Raw genomic sequence first — 20947 nt, 5'->3', positions numbered from 1 at the left:
TTTTGCACAATTAAAATATATTTTCTTCTTGATGCGTTACAGCCAGAAGCAGAAATGTTGCACGAACGCCTGAAGTTCGGCGGGGAAAACCAATGTGTATTCATCAGTCCAAGCTGGGGGAATCTTTTCCAGGCTGTCCGGGAAAACAAGACGAGTCTCTGAGCATGTGCAGAGTGCAGCATCTCATCCTGGCTTGTTTGCCTGGGAAGATGTCATGTGTCATGCGGGGCTGTGCACATGCTTAAGAGCACTCTTTATTAGTTCACACATTTCAGGGCTCACGGTAATTGCAGACTGATCAACGTATCTTAGAGGAAATCAATTATGAGATTCTAACGTCCCAACTCTCAGCTCCAGCGTCCCTCTGCCCTCTCCTCAAACCCTGGAGCACATTGCCCACAGCTCAATGCCGTCTGTGAGACTCTTTTATTCCATAAAATCCTGCCGCACGTTTGCAAATCCAAGGAAGGGTTTGTTTGCGGGGTTAAAGCATTGCCAGGCGAAACAAAATTGCATGCAATCCCCCGTTCAAAACCCGTTTCATTGGCCCATAAGTGGCAAGGCAAGGCATTACAGCTAACCTTAACCTTCATGCGCACGCATTTCCATGAACAATGCGCCTTAAAGGCAAGATGCATCCACCACAACCGGAACTTAACTCCTGGAGGCAGACCCCAGAAGACTGCAAATCTGTGGAACACAGTTGGAACAACCTTTTTGCCAAAAGGGAAACAAAAACCAGGAGTGTGATTTATTGGGGACAGAAGCCAGAAAATTAGAATCATAGAACCATAGAGTTGTGAGGGGCCCTCCAGGCCCTCCAGTCCCACCCCCTGCTCAAGGCAGGATCAGCCTCAAGCATCCAGGATCGGTACCTATCCAGCCACCACTTAAAGACCACCAGTGAGGGGGGAGCTCCCCACCTCCTTGGGCAGCCGATTCGGACGGTCCCTAACAAATAGGGAGAGGTGGAGTGTGAATAATCCAGTGTGAAATCTCTACCTGGAAGCAGGCTCACCTCCTTCGAAAAAAAAAAGAGATCTTTTTGCTTCACCGGTTGCCATACATAAAGTTGGATGGGATCCCAAAGGGTCATCTAGTCCAACCCCGCAAAACGTAGGGAATTCACAGCTTTTTCTTCCTCCCCAGTGATCCCTGCTCTTTGCTCAGAGGAAATCATTTACAGATGCATTTCCAATCGCGACAGCCTAGGAGGAACTCGAGTTGAAGTAACGGCGCCAAAATGTCCCAGGTGGGATGCTTCGATCCTTGGACGCTTTCCATAGACGCTCTCTAGCTATCACATCTCATCCGCATGTAACTGCTTGGCTGGGTCTCGGTCAGGCCTGGACGTCTCTCTAGCCGGCTGTCCCTCTTTCGGCTCCGTCTCGGAGTTCCCGAGAAGACCCGGGGCAGACGCGTTCCCCAGTCTCTCCCCCGTGCTCTCTGGGACCCCTTTCTCTCTGCGACTGGCATCCGGATCCTCTGAGCCTTTCTGGAGCGGTCCAGTTTCCAGAAGAGCTGGTTCTGGTTCGTCAGCACTGGGGGGCTCCTCTGGGTCAGAGAGTCCACCCTCCGTCAGGATCGTCCTGGAGATGACTGCGGGAGAAGGAAAGGAGCATGAGGAGAGACAGTGCGGGGTAAAGGCCAGACTTTCAGACTAGGATCCAGGTTCAAATCCGCACTCTACCATGGAAGCTCCCTGGGTGGCTTCAGGACAATTAAGTCCTTTCAGCCGGCCCTAACTTGCAGGGTTGTTGTGAAGAGAACGAGGAGGAGAGGAGAACGAGGTAAGCTGCTTTGGGGTCCCCAGTGCAGAGAAATAAGTGCAGTGCAGAGAAGGAGCCAGTTTGGTGTAGTGGTTAGGAGTGCGGACTTCTAATCTGGCATGCCGGGTTCGATTCTGCTCTCCCCCACATGCAGCCAGCTGGGTGACCTTGGGCTCGACACAGCACTGATAAAACTGTTCTGACCGGGCAGTGATATCAGGGCTCTCTCAGCCTCACCCACCCCACAAGGTGTCTGTTGTGGGGAGAGGAAAGGGAAGGCGACTGTAAGTCGCTTTGAGCCTCTTTCGGGTAGGGAAAAGCGGCATATAAGAACCAACTCGTCTTCTTCTTCCTTAGAGGGCTCAGTCAGGGAACAGGCATGGTTTGACAAATGGAGCTTTAGTCTTGAACGCTCCTAGTCCCAACAATCTTGGTCTCTAAGGTGCTACAGGCCTCAAATCTAGCTAGGCAGGGAAAAGAGAACTTGGTAGATTGTCCCCAGATCCTTGCCAGAAACGTAGAGCTGGAAGTTATCCCCAAGGGTCATCTAATCCAACACAGAGAATTGACAGCTACTTCCCCCCACCTTCCCCATTACCTCTGCTCTATGCCCAGATTAGTAAAAATAGACTGCATGGATCGAATAAGAATCTCCGCAGGGCCAAAACCCAAACTAGAATTATTTCTGAATGAAATCCAATTTGGTTCTTTGACTGGTCCAGAATTCTGCCTCAGAGATGCCCTCGGAGATACTCAGAGGTATACTGCTCCTGCATATGGAGGCTCTACCTAGCTTAGCGAGAACCCGACGCCTCTTCCTCCTGCCTCTCCTTCTCCCCCACGTTACCTCCAGAGGGACGGTACCCGTCCTGGCTTATTCGGGTCCCTCCAAGCAGGGAGCTGCAGCTGGGGAGGATGAGAAGTCCAAGAGAGAAGATGAGGATCTGTGAGCAGAAGAGAAAGTTTGAAAAATAATCCTGAGACATCGTAGAACAGCGAAAAGAAAATGAAGAGTCCTGTGGGACAAATTCATTGCAACACGGAAAAGCAGGCGGTTCTAAATAAATATCCCAACAGAAAAAGAGAGAACCTGTCCCAGGCTGTCAAAATCAGTTAACAATATATTTATTTATATAATATAATCTCTATTTTAATGATAAATGAAACAACCAGAACGGACTCTAGATTTTGTTCCGTTTTCAAAGTAGACCTTTCATCGGTGCTTGTTTCCTTCTGTGATTTTGAAACTTATCCTAGAAGTTTTCAATATGTCAACCAACTCCAAGTTGGAATCAAAATTCTATGCATATAATACCGGCCTTCAGCTCGCAGTCTACGGGAGAGCTTTGTCCAGATAATTAAAATAGAGATTATATAAATATATTGTTAACTGATTTTGATAACCTGGGACAGGTTCTCTCTGGACAAATTCATTGCAGCAGGTGCTTTCGTAGGCTAAGGTCCATGAAGGTCTTAAGGCACCCTCCCTGGTAAAATACCTCTGAGAGATCAAGATACTAGGCCAGGGATTCCCCACAGGGGTTCCCCGGCCTTTCCCAGTTCTGGTGGCCACCTGCCATGGTGTGGTTGGTGGGGGGGGGGGCACTGAACAGGGGCTCATGCTGTGTTGAAGATGCCTGTTCTGGGTTAGGAAACACCTGGAGATTCGGGGGGGGGGGAGATGGAGCTTGAGGAGAGTGGGGATTGGGGAGAGAAGGGTCTTCAATGGGGTCTAATGCCATAGGCCACCTTCCAAAGCAGCCCTTTTCTCCAGATGAACCGATCTCTGTCCCTGGGAGATGACTTGCAATACAGAGAGGTCTCTCACCATCACCTGGAGGTTGGCACCCCAAGCCATGCAGATTCATTGTGGTTCTTGGGGATCTCCAGCCCCCCCCTCCCCAAGATTGGCAACTATTATTCCATTAATACCTGACAGTCAAATGTTAGTGGGGTGGGCTTAGACACAGCCATTCAGGCAACACAGGATGTGATGCGGCAGTGGGAGCGGCCTCGTCACATCCAGTGGGAGGGTCTGGGTGACATCACTTCTGGGGCTGTGGCAGGAAGGCGTGGAGTTACCCGGGGACATTCTGCGTGTCAAGCAGAGGATCAACCACTGAGCCATACTCCGTATTTGTGCCAAGCAGAGGCTCTGCCACTGAGCCATGACCTCACCCTACACTGATCCTCCCCTAGGGGTGTAGCCATTGCAGTTCATCCAGATCTGAGCCACGAACTCTCCCTACTGGAGATGCCGGGGATTGAACCTGTGTGCCAAGCAGAGGCTCTGCCACTGACCAACAGCCCCTTCCCTTGAAAACACACATGAAGCTGCCTTGTACTGACCCACACCACTGGTCCACCACAGTCAGTATTGTCTACTCTGGCTGTCAGCTGCTTTCCAGGGTCTCAGGCAAGGGTCCTTCACATCACCTACTGTCTTTAACTGGAGATGCCGGGGATTGAACCGATGACCTTCTGCATGCCAGGCAGATGCTCTACCGCAGAGCCATGGCCTCACCCTATGCTGATCATCCCCTAGGGGTGTAGCCATTGCAGTTCTTCCAGATCTGGTTGTGCAACTTTGACCATGTTCAGCAAGCTCATGGTCTCTTCACACACCCAACTTACCACAAGGCACGTACTGGTCTGGGCGGCCTTGGTGGAGGTCTGCTTGATGAGGCCCTGGAGTCTCCGGAGCTGGCTGACCAGGGACCTGTGGGGAGAAAAAGCATAAGGGGTAGAGGACAGGATGGACCTTCCCTCCTCAGGGTTGCCAAATCCGGCTTCGGAAATTCCTGGGGGATCTGGGAACGGATGCCTAGAGAGGAGAGGGAGGTCAGCAGAGATGGCATTCCATAGAGATTGTCTTCCAACGCTGCCATTTCCTTAAGGACGTAAGCGGACAAAAGGGAAACCATGTTGGATCAGGCCAAATGGCCCATCCAGTCCAACCCTTTGGGTCACACAGTGGCCAAAACCCAGGGCCATCAGGAGGTCCAACAGCAGGTCCAGAACTCCAGAAGCCCTCCCACTATGGCCATCCAAGCACCAAGAACAGAAGAGAAGCCATGTTGGATCAGGCCAAATGGCCCATCCAGTCCAACCCTCTGGGTCACACAGTGGCCAAAAGCCTAGGGCCATCAGGAGGTCCACCCAATGGGGCCAGAACTTCAGAAGCCCCCAAGCACCAAAGAGACAGTGTATCCCTGTCCAAAGCACAAGAACAAGAGAGAAGCTATGTTGGATCAGGCTAGTGGCCTACCCAGTCCAACATTCTGTATCACACAGTGGCCAAAACCCAGGGGCCATCAGGAGGTCCTCCAGGAGGACCAGAACTCCAAAAGCCCTCCCACTGATCACTACCCCAGGCATAAGAACATTTAGAGAAGCCATGTTGGATCAGGCCAGTGGCCCATCCAGTCCAACCCTCTGGGTCACACAGTGGCTGAAACCCAGGAGCCACCAGTGAGGCCAGAACTCCAGGAGCCCTCCCACTGTAGCCCCACCAAAGAAGACAGAGCATCCCTGCCCCAGACAAGATGTTCCCTGTATTGATTCCCTGCTCCTCCACATGCAGCTAACTGGGTAAACATGGGCTCATCACAGTCCTGTTAGAGCTGTTCTGACAGCAGTTGTGTCAGGGCTCTCTCAGCCCCACTCACCTCATAGGGTGTCTGTTGTGAGAAGAGGAAGGGGAGGCTATTGCAAGCCTCTTTGAGCCTCCTTCTGGTAGCGAAAAGTGGGGTCTAAAAACCAACTCTTTGTCTTCTTCAAAAAGACCATAACACAAGACCGCTTGTGGTCTCCTACAGCTCTCCATTCAAAGCAGTTCAATGCACCATCAATGACCTACAACCTTTGCTCACAAGGACTGGGGGTAAAGCTACACACTGGATGAGCGCACGTTCTCAGACGTGGCCAGGGAATGACATACGCGAGAGGCAAAGGAGAGGCAAAGCAGTAAAATGTGGCACTCTCCTGTAACGTTGTCGTTTCTAAAATAACAACTTGATTAAATTCTGGCAAAAGCTCCCTGGGGACACATTGAAACGAATTAGCTGGCTGGAGTAAAAACCTCAGCTGCTTGAAATGAATCCACAAAGATTCATTTCTGAATGGCTTTGTATGAGCCAGGATAGCTAAACAGAACCTTCATGTTCTGAGGCAGTCTACCCCTGAATCTCAGACACTGGGGACAGCGGAAATCTCCTTTGTGTGTGCGTGTGTGTTATTGCTGTTGTCTTTTCCCATGACACGTCCCAAAGATCACTAAGATCACAGAATCATAGAATCATAGAATCCTAGAGCTGGAAGGGGCCATACAGGCCATCTAGTCCAACCCCCTGCTCAACGCAGGATTAGCCCTAAGCATCCTAAAGCATCCAAGAAAAGTGTGTATCCAACCTTTGCTTGAAGACTGCCAGTGAGGGGGAGCTCACCACCTCCTTAGGCAGCCTATTCCACTGCTGAACTACTCTGACTGTGAAAAATCCTGATATCTAGCCTATATCGTTGTACTTGTAGTTTAAACCCATTAAAGGTAAAGGTAAAGGTATCCCCTGTGCAAGCACCGAGTCATGTCTGACCCTTGGGGTGACGCCCTCTAGCGTTTTCATGGCAGACTCAATACGGGGTGGTTTGCCATTCACTTCCCCAGTCATTACCGTTTACCCCCCAGCAAGCTGGGTACTCATTTTACCGACCTCGGAAGGATGGAAGGCTGAGTCAACCTTGAGCCGGCTGCTGGGATTGAACTCCCAGCCTCATGGGCAAAGCTTTCAGACAGCTGCCTTACCACTCTGCGCCACAAAGAGGCTCTTTAAACCCATTACTAGCGGCCAAAATGTGTTCAGGGTCCCAGGCCCAAAGAGGTGAAATTGACCTCAACCAGGACCAGGGTCTGGTGGAACACTCTGCCGAACATGGCCCTGGGGGACTTCAGACAGTTCCGCAGGGCCTGTAAGACGGGGCTGTTCCGACAGACCCACAGTTGGAGCCAGAAATAACACCGAGAAGATGCTGGCCACCCTGTTTGATAGTCTACCTGCAGGCAACATAATATAATCTTTAAACCGCTCCTGCGGAGCGGATTAAATAAAAGAGTAAGGGCTGTCTGGGAGGAGTTAGGGCGGGGCCTGTCTGGGATAAAAACTCGGAGGGCCCAATCAGCTTCGCGGCTCCTGATTGGGCCCTCCGATTGTCCATCCAGGCCCGAGCAGCCAATGGTGTGTGTGGGGGGTGCCTGTGCCGCCTTCTCCCGGCCATTGGGACGGCCGGGATCAGGCCGAAGATCGCCACCGCCTGGGGGGGGGGGCTGCGACTCTAGTGCCCGCTGTATTAACACTACAGCGGGGTTTATTTCTAGTATATAAATAATGATATCTTAACACTTGCAGGCAGAAATCCATCTTAATACTTATGTAAGAAGAACAGGCCATAGGTTTTTGCAATGGGACTAGTTAATTTTAATACATTTTAGATTTTAAACCTAAACTATTTAATTTTTTAAAAAATTACTTTGTAATTAAATAATTAAATTAGTTAATTATTGAATTTATAATACTGACTTCCAGCAGACCGGCTCGGGGCTGGATCCATCCTATTGTCCAACATCAAGAAAGCTAAAACTGTTAAAATCTTTGTTGTAAGGCGCCCTGAACCCTTTTGGGGAATGGCGGGGTGAAAAACTCAATAAATAACTGTTGGATCTGGCTGGTTTTTGGTCCAGTTTGACAGCTCTCTTCTTGTTCCTGGTTTCCAAGTGGGAAATGCAGAGCAGAAATCTGGTCTTTTTGAGCAGGAATTCCAAAACCACCTGATGGCCACAGCTGCAAAATGGCTGCTACAGGAGGTGGAGCCAGTTACAAAATGGCTGCCGCAGCTTACCTTCAATCACAGGCCCTTGTGCTGGAGGGGCAGCTGCTGCCAAAGCAGCGTTTTTCAAAATCTGCACAGCCAATCAAATCTCCAGGGGCCCAAAAGACTCACCCTGCCTCACCTACTTCCTAAAATAATTGCTGGGCACTGGAAAGGGCGTTGGCGGTTGTCATGACGCCTGTGCGCACCACGTTGGGGATCCTTGCTGCACAGAGGAGGCCCAGGCGGCCATGGTTACTCTATGAGAATAACGACACAAACTCACACATTGTGTGTTTGAAGCTCCTGCAGTTTCTTTTGCAGTTCCTGGTTCTGGGCTGAATATGCTGCCACCCTGTTGAGGAATGAACAAAGGAAACAGATGGTTAGGATTGGCTCTGCCCGCCAACAGAGGACCCTCAAGTGGACAAGAAGGTTGCCACCCTTCAGGTGATGGCTGGAGATCTCCTGGGGTTATAACTGAACTCTGGGCAACAATAGACGCATCCCTCCCCTCAGTCAAGGTCTCTTAGAAGCTCCCTTCACAGCAGGCCTGAAGGGAGGGGAGGGGGTGGAATTCTGAGGAAGGGCAGCAACAGGCCCGGGGGGGGGAGTTTCCACCAATAGGAACCTTCGGAACCTTCACGGTGACGATTTTATGTATATAGATATCCTTAAGACTATTTCGCTCCCGTATATATTTGGAAAACAGCCTCGGAGGAGGAGACTGTCCGGGGCCCTGTCCATCCAGGTCCACCCTGATTGGCTCTCCCCCTCCAGCTCCCGCCTTCCTCCCTCCTTGCCTGCTAGAAGCCTTGTGGCTGCGGCCTCCATTGCTGCCCACGAAGAGAGAGGCAGCGACAGGCTTGGCGGCCTGCAGGTACGCTCCTGCTGGGAGGGAACCGGGGGGGGGGGGAGTTTGTGGCCTCAATGCAGGTCGCAAAGCCCTGTTGCCGCTGCTGGGGGGGGGAGCTTCCCACTCCCTTTAGCCCGCTTTGTGGCCCAAGGGGAGCCGCGGCCACGCTCTCACGCCCTCCTGCCTGCCGCCCCTTTCAAAGCCCATTTTTAAAATGGGCTTTTATACTAGTAGTTACATAAGTCTGGTTCTTTTCACATGCTTGAAAACTCCTTGAAAAATGTACATTTTTAAAACCAATAAAGCAGAGACAAGATCGCTCCCCCGGTCTGCTCTCACCGGGTCTCCAACCCATCGATATACTCCTTCTTCCGCCGCCGGCTGTCCTGAGCCGACTGCTTGTTCCGAATTTTCCGCCGCACTTTCTTCAGGACCCGCTCCTCAGCCTGTGCGGGTTTTGGGGGAGGGAGGGAAGAGGAGAGAGAGGGTCTATCATTCACGGGTCCCAGGCTGAGGCATCCTGGAGGACGCTCTTGAATTCTGCACAGAGGCGCCGCTTGCTGGCTGTTCATATGGCTCCCCACCCATGTCCACGGGCAGCAGTCAGCAATGGGGAATCACTGCCGGCTAATGGCAACTGCCTCCTGGTGGTTTTGAGACCAGCGATGTTCAGAGGTGGTTTGACGTTGCCTGCCTGATCAGAAGGGGCTACCCTGGGCCATCTGAGTAAAGGAAAGAGATGCAGAGGTAGTTTGCCATTGCTGGCCTCTGCGTAGCAACCCTGGGCGTCTTCAGTGGTTCTCCTATTCAAGGACTAACCAGGACTGACCCTGCTTAGCTTCCGAGATCTGATCAGACTGGGCTACCCTGGGCAATCTGAGTCAAGGGAAAAGATGCAGAAGTAGTTTGCCATTTCTGGCCTCCTCACAACAACCCTGGACGTCTTCAGTGGCCCTCCTATTCAAGGAATAACCAGGACTGACCCTGCTTAAATTCCGAGATCTGATCAGACTGGGCTACCCTGGGCCATCCAGGTGAGGATAAAAGACATATAGAGATGGTTTGCCCTTGCTTGCCTCTGCTTAGCAACCTTGGACTCTCTTGCTTGTCTTCCATCCAGGTACGAACCATGGCGAACCCTCCTTCCCTTCCTAGAGCTGATGACATCAAGATGACCTGAGCCATCAAAGTCAAGGCAAGATACAGGCAGAGGTAGCTGACTACTACCTGCCTCTGTGTAACTACCTCGGACTTCCTTACAGGTCATCCATCTAAGTACTGACCAGGGCTGACCCTGCTTACCTTCCTAGGGCTGACGAGGTCGAGGTAGCCAGCCATTGCAATCTATATCCTATAATTAATTATTGATTAAATTATTTCTGCAAGCAGAGGAGATGCTCTCTGCTGGGCCTCAGCCCCTTTCTGCCCTGGCTCCACACCTGGACCCTTCTGCATCCCTTGCCCAGCCCTGGCCTCCTCCCTTGCTGGCACGGCCTCTTACCTTCGAGAGGGGCAGGTTACCTTGCAGCGACACGCCTTCCTGGCTCATCAGCCGCTTTTCCTCGTCGGTCAGGGAGAAGCCGGAGCGGTGATGCTGCAGGAAGGAGCCCTGTCCCGCCCACCCAGAGGCAGAGAATGTTAGCCGAGGCATGGAATGGAATGGCATCTCTGGCCACTCTAGTCTGCAGTTCAAACAGCCCTTAACATTGACCAGTTGGGTCAGTGTATCTCAACAAGGACCTTACAGAGCTGAAAGCAGCCTGGAGGAGGGGAACTGAGATGATGAAGGGGTTGGAGCACGTTCCCTGGGAGGAAAGGCTGAAGAGTCTGTAGGAGTTTTTAAGCTACATATGAGCACACGGTGTGATGCGGCAGCAAACAAGGCGAATGTCGTTATTGGGCTGTGTCAGACCCCACCTGGATTCCGGGGGACTGGCTGGCCCCTGGGTGAGGCAGGAGGCTGGACTGGAGGGACCCTCCCTGGTCTGACGCAGCAGGGCTCTCCTGTGTCCTTATGAGGGGAAGGCCTCGGCCTCCCTGCCCTGTGGCTGGCCCTGCAGAGGGACTGGCTGGCCCCTGGGTGAGGCAGGAGGCTGGACTGGAGGAACCCTCCCTGATCTGACCCAGCAGGGCTCTCCTGTGTCCTTATGAGGGGAAGGCCTGGCCTCCCTGCCCTGTGGCTGGCCCTGCAGAGGGACTGGCTGGCCCCTGGGTGAGGCAGGAGGCTGGACTGGAGGGACCCTCCCTGGTCTGACCCAGCAGGGCTCTCCTGTGTCCTTATGAGGGGAAGGCCTCGGCCTCCCTGCCCTGTTGCTGGCCCTGCAGAGGGACTGGCTGGCCCCTGTGTGAGGCAGGAGGCTGGACTGGAGGGACCCTCCCTGGTCCGACCCAGCAGGGCTCTCCTGTGTCCTTATGAGGGGAAGGCCTCGGCCTCCCTGCCCTGTGGCTGGCCCTGCAGAGGGACTGGCCGGCCCCTGGGTGAGGGAGGCTGGACGAGGGACCCTCCCTGGTCTGACCCAGCAGGGCTCTCCTGTGTCCTTATGAGGGGAAGGCCTCGGCCTCCCTGCCCTGTGGCTGGCCCTGCAGAGGGACTGGCTGGCCCCTGGGTGAGGCAGGAGGCTGGACTGGAGGGACCCTCCCTCGACTGACCCAGCAGGGCTCTCCTGTGTCCTTATGAGGGGAAGGCCTCGGCCTCCCTGCCCTGTGGATGGCCCTGCAGAGGGACTGGCTGGCCCCTGTGTGAGGCAGGAGGCTGGACTGGAGGGACCCTCCCTGGCCTGACGCAGCAGGGCTCTCCTATGTCCTTATGAGGGGAAGGCCTCGGCCTCCCTGCCCTGTGGCTGGCCCTGCAGAGGGACTGGCTGGCCCCTGGGTGAGGCAGGAGGCTGGACTGGAGGAACCCTCCCTGGTCTGACCCAGCAGGGCTCTCCTGTGTCCTTATGAGGGGAAGGCCTCGGCCTCCCTGCCCTGTGGCTGGCCCTGCAGAGGGACTGGCCGGCCCCTGGGTGAGGCAGGAGGCTGGACGAGGGACCCTCCCTGGTCTGACCCAGCAGGGCTCTCCTGTGTCCTTATGAGGGGAAGGCCTCGGCCTCCCTGCCCTGTTGCTGGCCCTGCAGAGGGACTGGCTGGCCCCTGGGTGAGGCAGGAGGCTGGACTGGAGGAACCCTCCCTGGTCTGACCCAGCAGGGCTCTCCTGTGTCCTTATGAGGGGAAGGCCTCGGCCTCCCTGCCCTGTGGCTGGCCCTGCAGAGGGACTGGCCGGCCCCTGGGTGAGGCAGGAGGCTGGACTGGAGGGACCCTCCCTGGTCTGACCCAGCAGGGCTCTCCTGTGTCCTTATGAGGGGAAGGCCTCGGCCTCCCTGCCCTGTGGCTGGCCCTGCAGAGGGACTGGCCGGCCCCTGGGTGAGGCAGGAGGCTGGACTGGAGGGACCCTCCCTGGTCTGACCCAGCAGGGCCTTATGAGGGGAAGGCCTCGGCCTCCCTGCCCTGTGGCTGGCCCTGCAGAGGGACTGGCTGGCCCCTGTGTGAGGCAGGAGGCTGGACTGGAGGGACCCTCCCTGGTCTGACGCAGCAGGGCTCTTCTTATATTTTAATGTCTTACAGAACTCACAGCCACAAGATGGGTTTCGATGGGTTTAAAGGGGCAAAGACCAATTGCTGGTTTCAGAGGCAGAAACTCAAAATTGCCAGGGACTGGGAGGGGGGGCAGCCAAGAAGGATGTCTGCTGTCTGTGGTGTCCCTCTTTGAGGGCTTCCTTGCAGCCTTTGAATCATAATTCTTATGTTTGTTTCAAATGCTTAATTTTATTTCACCTCACGAACTTTAGGCCCTTGAAGCTTGCTTTGGAACCTGTCGGTCTGTAGAACTGGAGCTTTCTAGACTTGTGCCATTTAACTTTCCTCCCTCCTCCAGGCATGGACACAAGAGCTCCCCTGACCATGTACAGAATGCCCTTTCCATTGAGAACCCCTCATGTCGCTCTTAGGGTTATGATTCTTCCTGCCCATAGCTGGAAAGAGATCAGCTTGTGCACTACCACCATCTCCTGGCGAAAGGAGGGTGGTACAGAGAAATCAGGCTGACCAATAGGGGAGGCTCTTAACTGTGATAGGTCAGAGCAGGTCACGTGGCACTCCATGGTCGTGGCAGGTTCTCGGTTTGACAGCCTGAGATTTGAGACCTCTCTAGGGCATTTTGAGCCTCTGAATCTTACCTGGTCCTCGGTAACCTCTGCCGTAGTGGGTGGTACCACGTTCTCAAAGAGGACAGGTGAAATTTCGCTTGTAATGTAGGCCTCAGGAGGCATTACTGGGGGGCTCCAGTTTTCTGGGGGAGATCCAAAATGAACAAATTAAATACATAAGCTACTTAATCTTTTCAAGCTGCACAAGGCCTGTTTAATGATCTGGGGGAGAGAGAATCACTACCTCCCTTTTAGAGGGGGTTACCTCCCTTTTAGAGGGGGTCTTCTAAGTTTCTATTATTCCTTTGTGCGATGATATAGGATTAACTTTTTCCTGTTGAGTCCGCTGTAGAAGACACTTTGCCAAACAGGATTCTACCAGATCCTTGTTTGGACTTCAATCTGAACTAACTGCTGCACTACACCTGTTGGACGTCTGCTTTGACTTATTTTGTTGTGGACTGCACCTGTTGAACTTTTACATACCAATGTGCAAATGTATACATTTATTGCTTCTTCTTGCTTAATTAGATTTGATAATTTTTTTTTACAACGTGCGGGGTGGTGGCTGGAACTCTCCTAGTGTTACAATTGACCTCCAAGCTCTACCCCCAAATCTCTAATTATTTCCCAGCTCAGAGGGGGCAAACCTTGTGTGCCCCTTCACCTGCCCCATGCCTACCTAGGTGGCTGGAGAAGATGTTGAGAGGCAGCGTCTCCCCCTCCATCAACCCGGAGTCGCAGATGACCTCGTAAATGGCCCTGGGGGACAAATCCAGGGAGACGGTCTCGTTTTGCAAGGGGGTGTCTGCACGGGGGTCGTCGGAGATGCCGCTGTCACTCTCCGGGGAGGCCAGGGGGCTCCTTGAACTGTAGACGTCGTTGGGGTTGATGAACATCTGCAAGAGGTCTTCCGGGTCACTGTCATTCGGGACCTGGAGCAGGGAGACAAGGTAAGAGGGGTGGACGGGTCTCGGTGGGGTGGCGTTGGGGAGAGGCCATTGGTCTCTGCTGACCTCCACAAAATTCCAGGACCACAGATGGGTAGGAAAGAATCATAGAGCTGGAAGGGACCTCCAGGGTCATCTAGTCCAACCCCCTGCACAATGCAAGAAATTCACAACTATCTCCCCCCCCCCAACAGGGACCCCAATTCCATGCCCAGAGGACAACCCCACCAAGAAAACCAGGATCCCTGGACCTGCCGCACATGTGCGTTTGTGCTAGCAGCCGCGATTCGCTGTCCCCGCCCCCGCTCCCGCAAAAAGAAGCTCGCTGGGCCGCAAGCTAATTGGCCGCTTTGGCGGCCGCTTTGCTTGGGGCCTGGGAAGTTTCTCACTGCAGGAGGGTGGGTGGGGTGAGGGAGCAGCGGCCCGGTGCCGGGGCCTTTGCGCCCCGGCACCGGAGTACGGCCCGGCGGTTGGGGACCACTGATGTAGAGGCTGAGGGAGCTCTGAGAGAAATGCTCTGTGAGAACAGCCCTGAGAGAACTGGGACTGGCCCAAGGTCCCCCATCTGGCTGCATGTGGAGGAAGAGTGGGGAATCCAACCTGGCTCTCCATATTAGAGGTTGCTGCTCTTCAATTGCTACACTGCTATTTGACTCCCACACTGAATCATAGAATCATGGAAGGGACTTCCTGGGTCACCTAGTCCAACCCCCACTATGCAGGACACTCACGTCCCAATCACTCATCTACTGTCACCTGCCACCCCCTTGAACCATCACAGAATCAGCCTCTCCATCAGATGGCTATAAAGCCTCTGTTTAAAAATCTCCAAAGATGGAGAACCCACCACCTCCCGAGGAAGCCTGTTCCACTGAGGAACCACTCTAACTGTCAGAAACTTCTTCCAGATGTTTAGATGGAATTTCTTTTGAATTAACTACGGATTATGAGCCCAGCCTCCCTGGCACGTGCCTTCCCTTTGCCTCCACAATCACTGTTCCTCCTCCTCCTCCTCTTTGCTCCCCAAAAACTCCTCGGTGGGGGGGGTCTGATTTTAGGGCTCCCCACTAGGATTGTCAGGTTTCTCCTGGCAGGGTATGAAGGGGGGGTAGGGTTGCCAGATCCATCTTTGGAAACGCCTGGAGATTTGAAAGTAGAGCCTGGGGAGGACAGGGACCTGTGGAAAGTACAGTGCCCCCCCCCCAAAAAAAAGCATGCATTTTCTCCAGGGCAACTGATATCTGGAGATGAGCAGTTATACCGGGAGATCTCCAGGTCCCACCTGGAGGCTGGCATCCCTACCCCGAACACCTGGAGCCACCCCTTTGGCCAGACTCCACCCCTTCCCAGCATTCCCAGGCCCGCCTTCTTTACGATCTTTGGCATAACCGCCTCGTGCATGTCCCTGAAATGCCCCCAAGATACCTTCACGCAACTCACCTGTTCCCTGCTGGGCGCCCATCTCTCACCAGCCTTCTCCAAGACGCATCCGTAGGCGTGGTCTTGAAGAGGGCAACTGAGGCCGGGCTCTGCTCTGGAGAAGGCGCTGCCGAGGAAGAGGTCTTCCCGTCGCTCAAAGAGAACATCCAGAAGGTCGGAGTCGCCGGGCTCCATGGCTGGAGACACCCAGAAGTCATGTTAGGGGACGCATGCAGCTTAGCGGCTGAGCAACTGAGCTGAGCCACCGATTCACAACTTGGAGTTTCTCTGAGGCTTGCTCCGGTCAGCCGGCGAACAAGCCAGGGTCATGAACCAAGGCTACTCTCTCGTACGATGCAAGACAACTGAGACATTCTTTATAGCAGCTGTCCCCAACCCCCGGTCCAGGGACCGGTACCGGTCCGTGGATCAGTCGGTACCGGGCCGCGGCTCCTCCTCGTCCTCCTCCCTGGCTGCTGCCTCGGGGGCTGCCCTGCCACTCTGCTGCTGGCTCCCATTTGGTACTCTCCAGCGGCCGCCATGGCTGGGGCTCCCCCTTGGCATGGCACTGTGCAGCTGCTGCTGGCAGTGCCCCCCAGTGGGTGGCAGGAAGTCAGGGGCGCTGGCGGGAAAGCAAGTGGAGCAGGGGCTCAGGCGGCGTTGGCAACGTCCCTCGGCGAAAGACAACCGCCCCCCCCGGGCCTCAGTAAAATTGTCAAGCGTTGACCGGACCCGGGTGATAAAAAGGTTGGGGACCACTGGTATAGTATACACCAGTGGATCTCAATCTTCCTAATGCCGTGACCCTTTAATACAGTTCCTCATGTTGTGGTGACGCCCAATCCTAAAATGATGCAAGGGTTCTTTCACAGAAATTAAACCGAAACTGATAAATGGCGTAAAGATCCATTGTTTATGATTGTATATAAATTAGTTTTTTTCCCCCAGGGTTTCTCAGTTCAGTTCTGCCTCTTGTCCCACCATGCCGATCTCGATCTTTTCCGCTGCTCCATCTCGATCTACCTCACAAGACTGTTGTGTGGATTTCCCTGCCACGACCCCGGTGAAAGGGTCGTTCGACCCCCAAAGGGGTCCCGACCCCCAGGTTGAGAACCACTGGTATACATGGTACAACAAGGCTAAAATAGATTTTATCGCTTCTTTTTTAAATTTATTATTAGATTTTTTAGACCGCCCTCCCAGGAAGACAGCTCACGGCGGTGTATGAGGTTTGTATGAAATACTATAATTAAAACAAGAAAATTCAATTTTCAAATTAACGTCAACAAATGACAACAGGTGAAAAAACAGCAGCAGTTCCATCTATTCGAGCCCTTGGAATTCTCCCCAAAATTTCAAGCTGACCTGGGAATGAATAAACGAAAAGACAGATGGACAGGCAGATAGATGGGGACATAAATAGATCTTTTATCCTTTGAGAATAAAAAATAAAGTGTTTTTTTTTCGGGGGGGGGGGGGAGATACTTGGTTTGTTTCGGCCCCAACAGATTAACGTAGATTTCCTGGTGACAAGACGGATCTCCCAAACAAAAAACATCTCTCCCTCTTACTTACTTCTTCCCTCAGTCTTTTTGCACCCCTGAAATGGAAAGGGGGTTCGTCTTGCAAAGCCCAGCGTGGCCCTTCACCTGCATCGTAGGAGGAAACATCGGACGCTTCCGTACAGGATCTTGGCATCCTGGAATGCCCAGGCAAGACCCACCCCCGGGACTTCGACCAATTAAAAGGGCCAGAGGAGAACAGGTACATACCCAGCTCACCTGCTGAGATTGGACAGGACAGGACAAGCATAAATCTACCTGTTTGTGTGCCTTTTCCAACAGGTATTTTTAACAAGGCCTGTTTCCTCAGGGGGACACCCCTTTTAATTCAGCAGAGCTTGTTTCTGAATGAATGTGTCAAGGACCAGATTGTAAGGAACTTGGTTTCCTAGTTTCTCCACCCTCCCACCTGTATATGAGAAAGGAGATTGCAGAAGAGGAGGTGGGAGGGTGGGTGCCAGCTCTGGGTTAGGAAAAACCTGGAGACTTTGGGGGTGGAGCTGGGGGAAGGCGGGATTTGGGGCAGGTAGGGACCTCAGTGGAGTCTAATGCTAGGGAGGCCACCGGGTTGGCACGCTGGGAGGGGTTGGGTGTAAATCAAATTATCAAATTAATTTAAAAATATATATATAAGCAGCTGTTTTCTCTCTGTCTCCTAGAGATGAGCTGTAAAACCAGGGGATCCACAGGCTGCAGCTGGATTAAGGTGACCAGATTGTCCCACTTTTGGAGGGACATCTGGGGGCACCTGGCAAATTGTACGTATGTATAAAAATATATATATATCACAATACTATTTTTGCGTTCTATGCGTTCTATGAAAAATTGTGTTGCTCCATATAGACCAAATTTTAAGCAAGAACCCCCCCTCCCCTCCGGTCAATGGTGTCCCGCTTTACCAATGTTAAACTCTGGTCACCTTAAGCTGGATACCGGCATCCCTAAGTGAAATTTTATGTGAACTTAGGCAGATTGTGAGTGGGTGGGCAGAAGGGATTGTGTCTGAGCCAGGTAGTTGTCCGTTCCTGCATTCTGCAGGACGTTGGAGTAGATGTCCCTGGAGGACCCTTCCAACTCTATGATTCTATGAATGGAAAACAAGAAACTAAATGGAGATTCCACACTATGTTGCAGTTCTACAAAATGTAAGGTGGGACGCCCAGTCTCAAATGCTATCACCTTTCACAATGGCTTTACTGAGGGGGGGGGGGAATAGTGCATGCCTGCAAACTACAGTTGCCAACCTCCAGGCAGGACCAGGAGATGTCTTGGAATTACAGCTAATTTCCAAACTCCTTAGTTCCCCTGGAGAAAATGGACACTTTGGAAGGGGGATTGCATAGCAATAAACCCTCCCCTCCCTAAATTCTTCCACACCAGGTTTGACACTTTAAGCTCTACCGGATGGTTAGCCGAAAATTCTTTTGAATTAATTTCCACCCATTGGTTCTGGCCCGTCTGTCCAGGGCAAGAGAAAACAACTCTGCTCCATCCTCTTTTAAATGCTTGAAGATGGTTATCAGATCCCCTCTCAGGCTAAACAGACCTACCTTTCCTCATACATCTTGGTCTCCAAACCCCTCACCATCTTGGTTGCCCTCCTCTGGACACGCTCCACTTTGTCTACATCCCTCTTCAACTGTGGGGCCAAAAACTGAAAAGAGGAGAGAATCATTTTGATAAACTGATGAAGCCTTTCTGACTGTTTCGTTGGTCTTCTGCCTCCCACAATTCTGACAGGCCACTTTCTCTGTCACCAGCGGGAGGTTGGCAATTCTTCCTTGAGACTTAAGCCTGTATGTTGGAGGTGAGGCAGAGGAAAACCACTCTGCACATGTTCAAAGGCTCACTCAGAAAAATATTATTACACAGATTGCGAGGCTGAGCTTCAACCTAGGCTAAACACTGTCCCGGCCGTCTTCTCCCTCCTCCCTGCTCCAAGACATTTCCCTTTTAAATCCTTCTGAATCTGCCTGGGTTGGACGTTGGCCCTTAGAAAGGTGCGGCCAGGCCAGCTCCTCCTCTCCTAGACGCCTTCCAAGAGAGGAAGTAAAGCACAGTTCCGTGTCCCCTTAACAGGATCCTATTCCGGCAGAAGCCTTTGTGGGCCAGCTCTGCTGTTTCTTTGCAGAAATGCAAAATATTACAGAACCTTGTCTTTAGTTTCCCGTTTCCTTTCCTGAGCCTGACAACAAACATAATATTTTTTCTCAGGGAGTCTTGATCTGAATGCTTCTCCCGTGAACAATCGTCCTAGTTTAGAAAGGTCATAGATTTCTGTCCCTGAATGCCCTCCCTCCAGCTTCCGCTGTAATAAAAACTTGCTTTAAGGTGTCACAAGATGCCTGTTTTTCCTTCAATGGAAGGGGCCGTCCAGGCCATCTAGTCCAACCCCCTGCTCAATGCAGGATCAGCCTCAAGTATGCAGAATCAGTCTCTGTCCAGCTGCTGCTTGAAGACCGCCAGTGAGGGGGAGCTCCCCACCTCCTTAGGCAGCCCATTCCACTGCTGAACTACTTGGACTGTGAACATTTCCCCCCTGATATCTAGCCAATATCATTCTACATGTAGTTTAAACCCATTCCTGTGCGTCTCTCCTCGGCTGCCAACAGGCGACTTTCCCTGCCCTCCTCCAGGTGACAACCTTTCCAATAATTCAAGAGAGCCATCCTGTCCCCTCTCAGCCTCCTCTTCTCCAGGCTGGACATTCCCAAGTCCCTCAGCCTTTCCTCAGCAGCCTTGGTCCCCCGGCCCCAGATCCTCCTCATCACTCTCCTCTGCCCCCTCTCCATTTTGTCCACATCCTTTTTGAAGTGAGGCCTCCAGAACTGCACAAAGGACTCCAGATGCAGTCGGACCAATGCGGTATACATTGGGACAATAAGTCTTTCACCCCAAATTAATATATCATGGATAAAATGACAATTAATTATTTAACAATTCTAAAAAGCAGTTCCAATGAGCATAAAATTCTGGCGGAGGTCTTCTATTCAACAAGTTTGCAAGTTTTGCCATTGTAAACATTTCCCTAAGTTTGTCCAACCATCTATCTAATCCCGGCAAATCTTGGAATTTCCATCTTTGCTGCAGCTGCATGGAAGAAAAATTCTCTGGCATATTTAGGCCGGTCAGTAGGAAGAAAGCTTAATGACATATATCTAGATCAGGGGTAATCAAACTGCGGCCCTCCAGATGTCCATGGACCACAATTCCCAGAAGCCCCTGCCAGCAAATGCTGGCAGGGGCTTCAGGGAATTGTAGTCCATGGACATCTGGAGGGCTGCAGTTTGACTACCCCTGATCTAGATCATAAAGATAGATTCAAATGGGTAGCTGTGTTGGTCTGAAGTAGCACAAGCACTCTTCCTCAGACAAAATGGAATAAGGATCATAAGAGTACAAATATATAGAAAAAAGGCGAATTAGTGGCAAATTAGTAAAATATAATATCCAAATGAAGCCATATGAATGATGCCATATGATAATTCTTTGTTAACATAGCTAATCAAGCCCTTTTGAGTTCAGTTGTGGTTCACAAAAACACTGGAAAAATAAAACTCTCCATGTTAGTAATTAAGGGCAGACACTTTCCCAGTTGTGAAAAAAATAATTAAAAGAGAGGGACACCTTTCCAGCTCCCTCAAGAAACCCCAGGGTTTCACAAAACCCTGGTCAAGAAAACCTGGGCTAACTGGAGCAAAGATGAATAAACAACTAAGAAATAAATATTGCTAAGATTGCATTAGAGCCTCTTGTGGCGCAGGGTGGTAAGGCAGCAGAAATGCTGTCTGAAGCTGTCTGCCCATGAGGCTGGGAGTTCGATCCCAGCAGCTGGCTCAAGGTTGACTCAGCCTTCCATCCTTCCGAGGTCGGTCAAATGAGTACCCAGCTTGCTGGGGGGTAAACGGTCATGACTGGGGAAGGCACTGGCAAACCACCCCGTATTGAGTCTGCCATGAAAACGCTAGAGAGCGTCACCCCAAGGGTCAGACATGACCTGGTGCTTGCACAAGGGATGCTTTTACCTTAAGATTGGATTAATTCAGTCGGTAAAACCTGAAAATAGCAGCCAATTAGCATGCAAATGAAAGTGTTAACATACAGATGTGAGAACTGCCTTTGAGTCATGGGGCACCTTGAAGACCCACAAGGTTTAATTCCGTGTCATTAAGCTTTTGTGAGCATGCACCCTTCTCCAGATACATTGGAAAAAGACTTCCTCAAGCCTTACACAGAGGTAGGGAGAGGAGGGGTTAGTTGCCTGGAAGGGCTAGTTAGAGTTGAGATGCAGAAGTAATTGAGCAACCAGTAAAGCTACAACTGGACTGAAGCATTTGGTAAGGTC

At 52.1% G+C, this 20947-nt stretch overlaps 1 protein-coding gene across 1 annotated transcript; it reads right to left on the bottom strand.

The window, feature by feature from the left end:
• Positions 1 to 235: 235 nt before the first annotated feature.
• CREB3L4 (cAMP responsive element binding protein 3 like 4) lies at positions 236 to 16763 on the bottom strand. Its single transcript, XM_077321378.1, has 10 exons — positions 16616 to 16763; positions 15062 to 15237; positions 13354 to 13606; positions 12702 to 12814; positions 9989 to 10096; positions 8827 to 8933; positions 7918 to 7986; positions 4404 to 4488; positions 2617 to 2713; positions 236 to 1599 (listed from the first exon to the last, which is right to left on the bottom strand). Exons 2-10 carry the CDS (start codon positions 15233 to 15235, stop codon positions 1301 to 1303), a joined length of 1305 nt encoding a protein of 434 aa, XP_077177493.1. The 5' UTR covers positions 15236 to 15237; positions 16616 to 16763; the 3' UTR covers positions 236 to 1300.
• Between the last annotated feature and the right edge of the window lie 4184 nt (positions 16764 to 20947).

This window comes from Paroedura picta, chromosome 1, assembly GCF_049243985.1.
Source record: "Paroedura picta isolate Pp20150507F chromosome 1, Ppicta_v3.0, whole genome shotgun sequence".
In the NCBI taxonomy this organism is placed as follows: Eukaryota; Metazoa; Chordata; class Lepidosauria; order Squamata; family Gekkonidae; genus Paroedura; species Paroedura picta.
The sequence above is the reverse complement of the archived record's forward strand: the minus strand, read 5'-3'. Positions and strand labels throughout refer to the sequence as shown.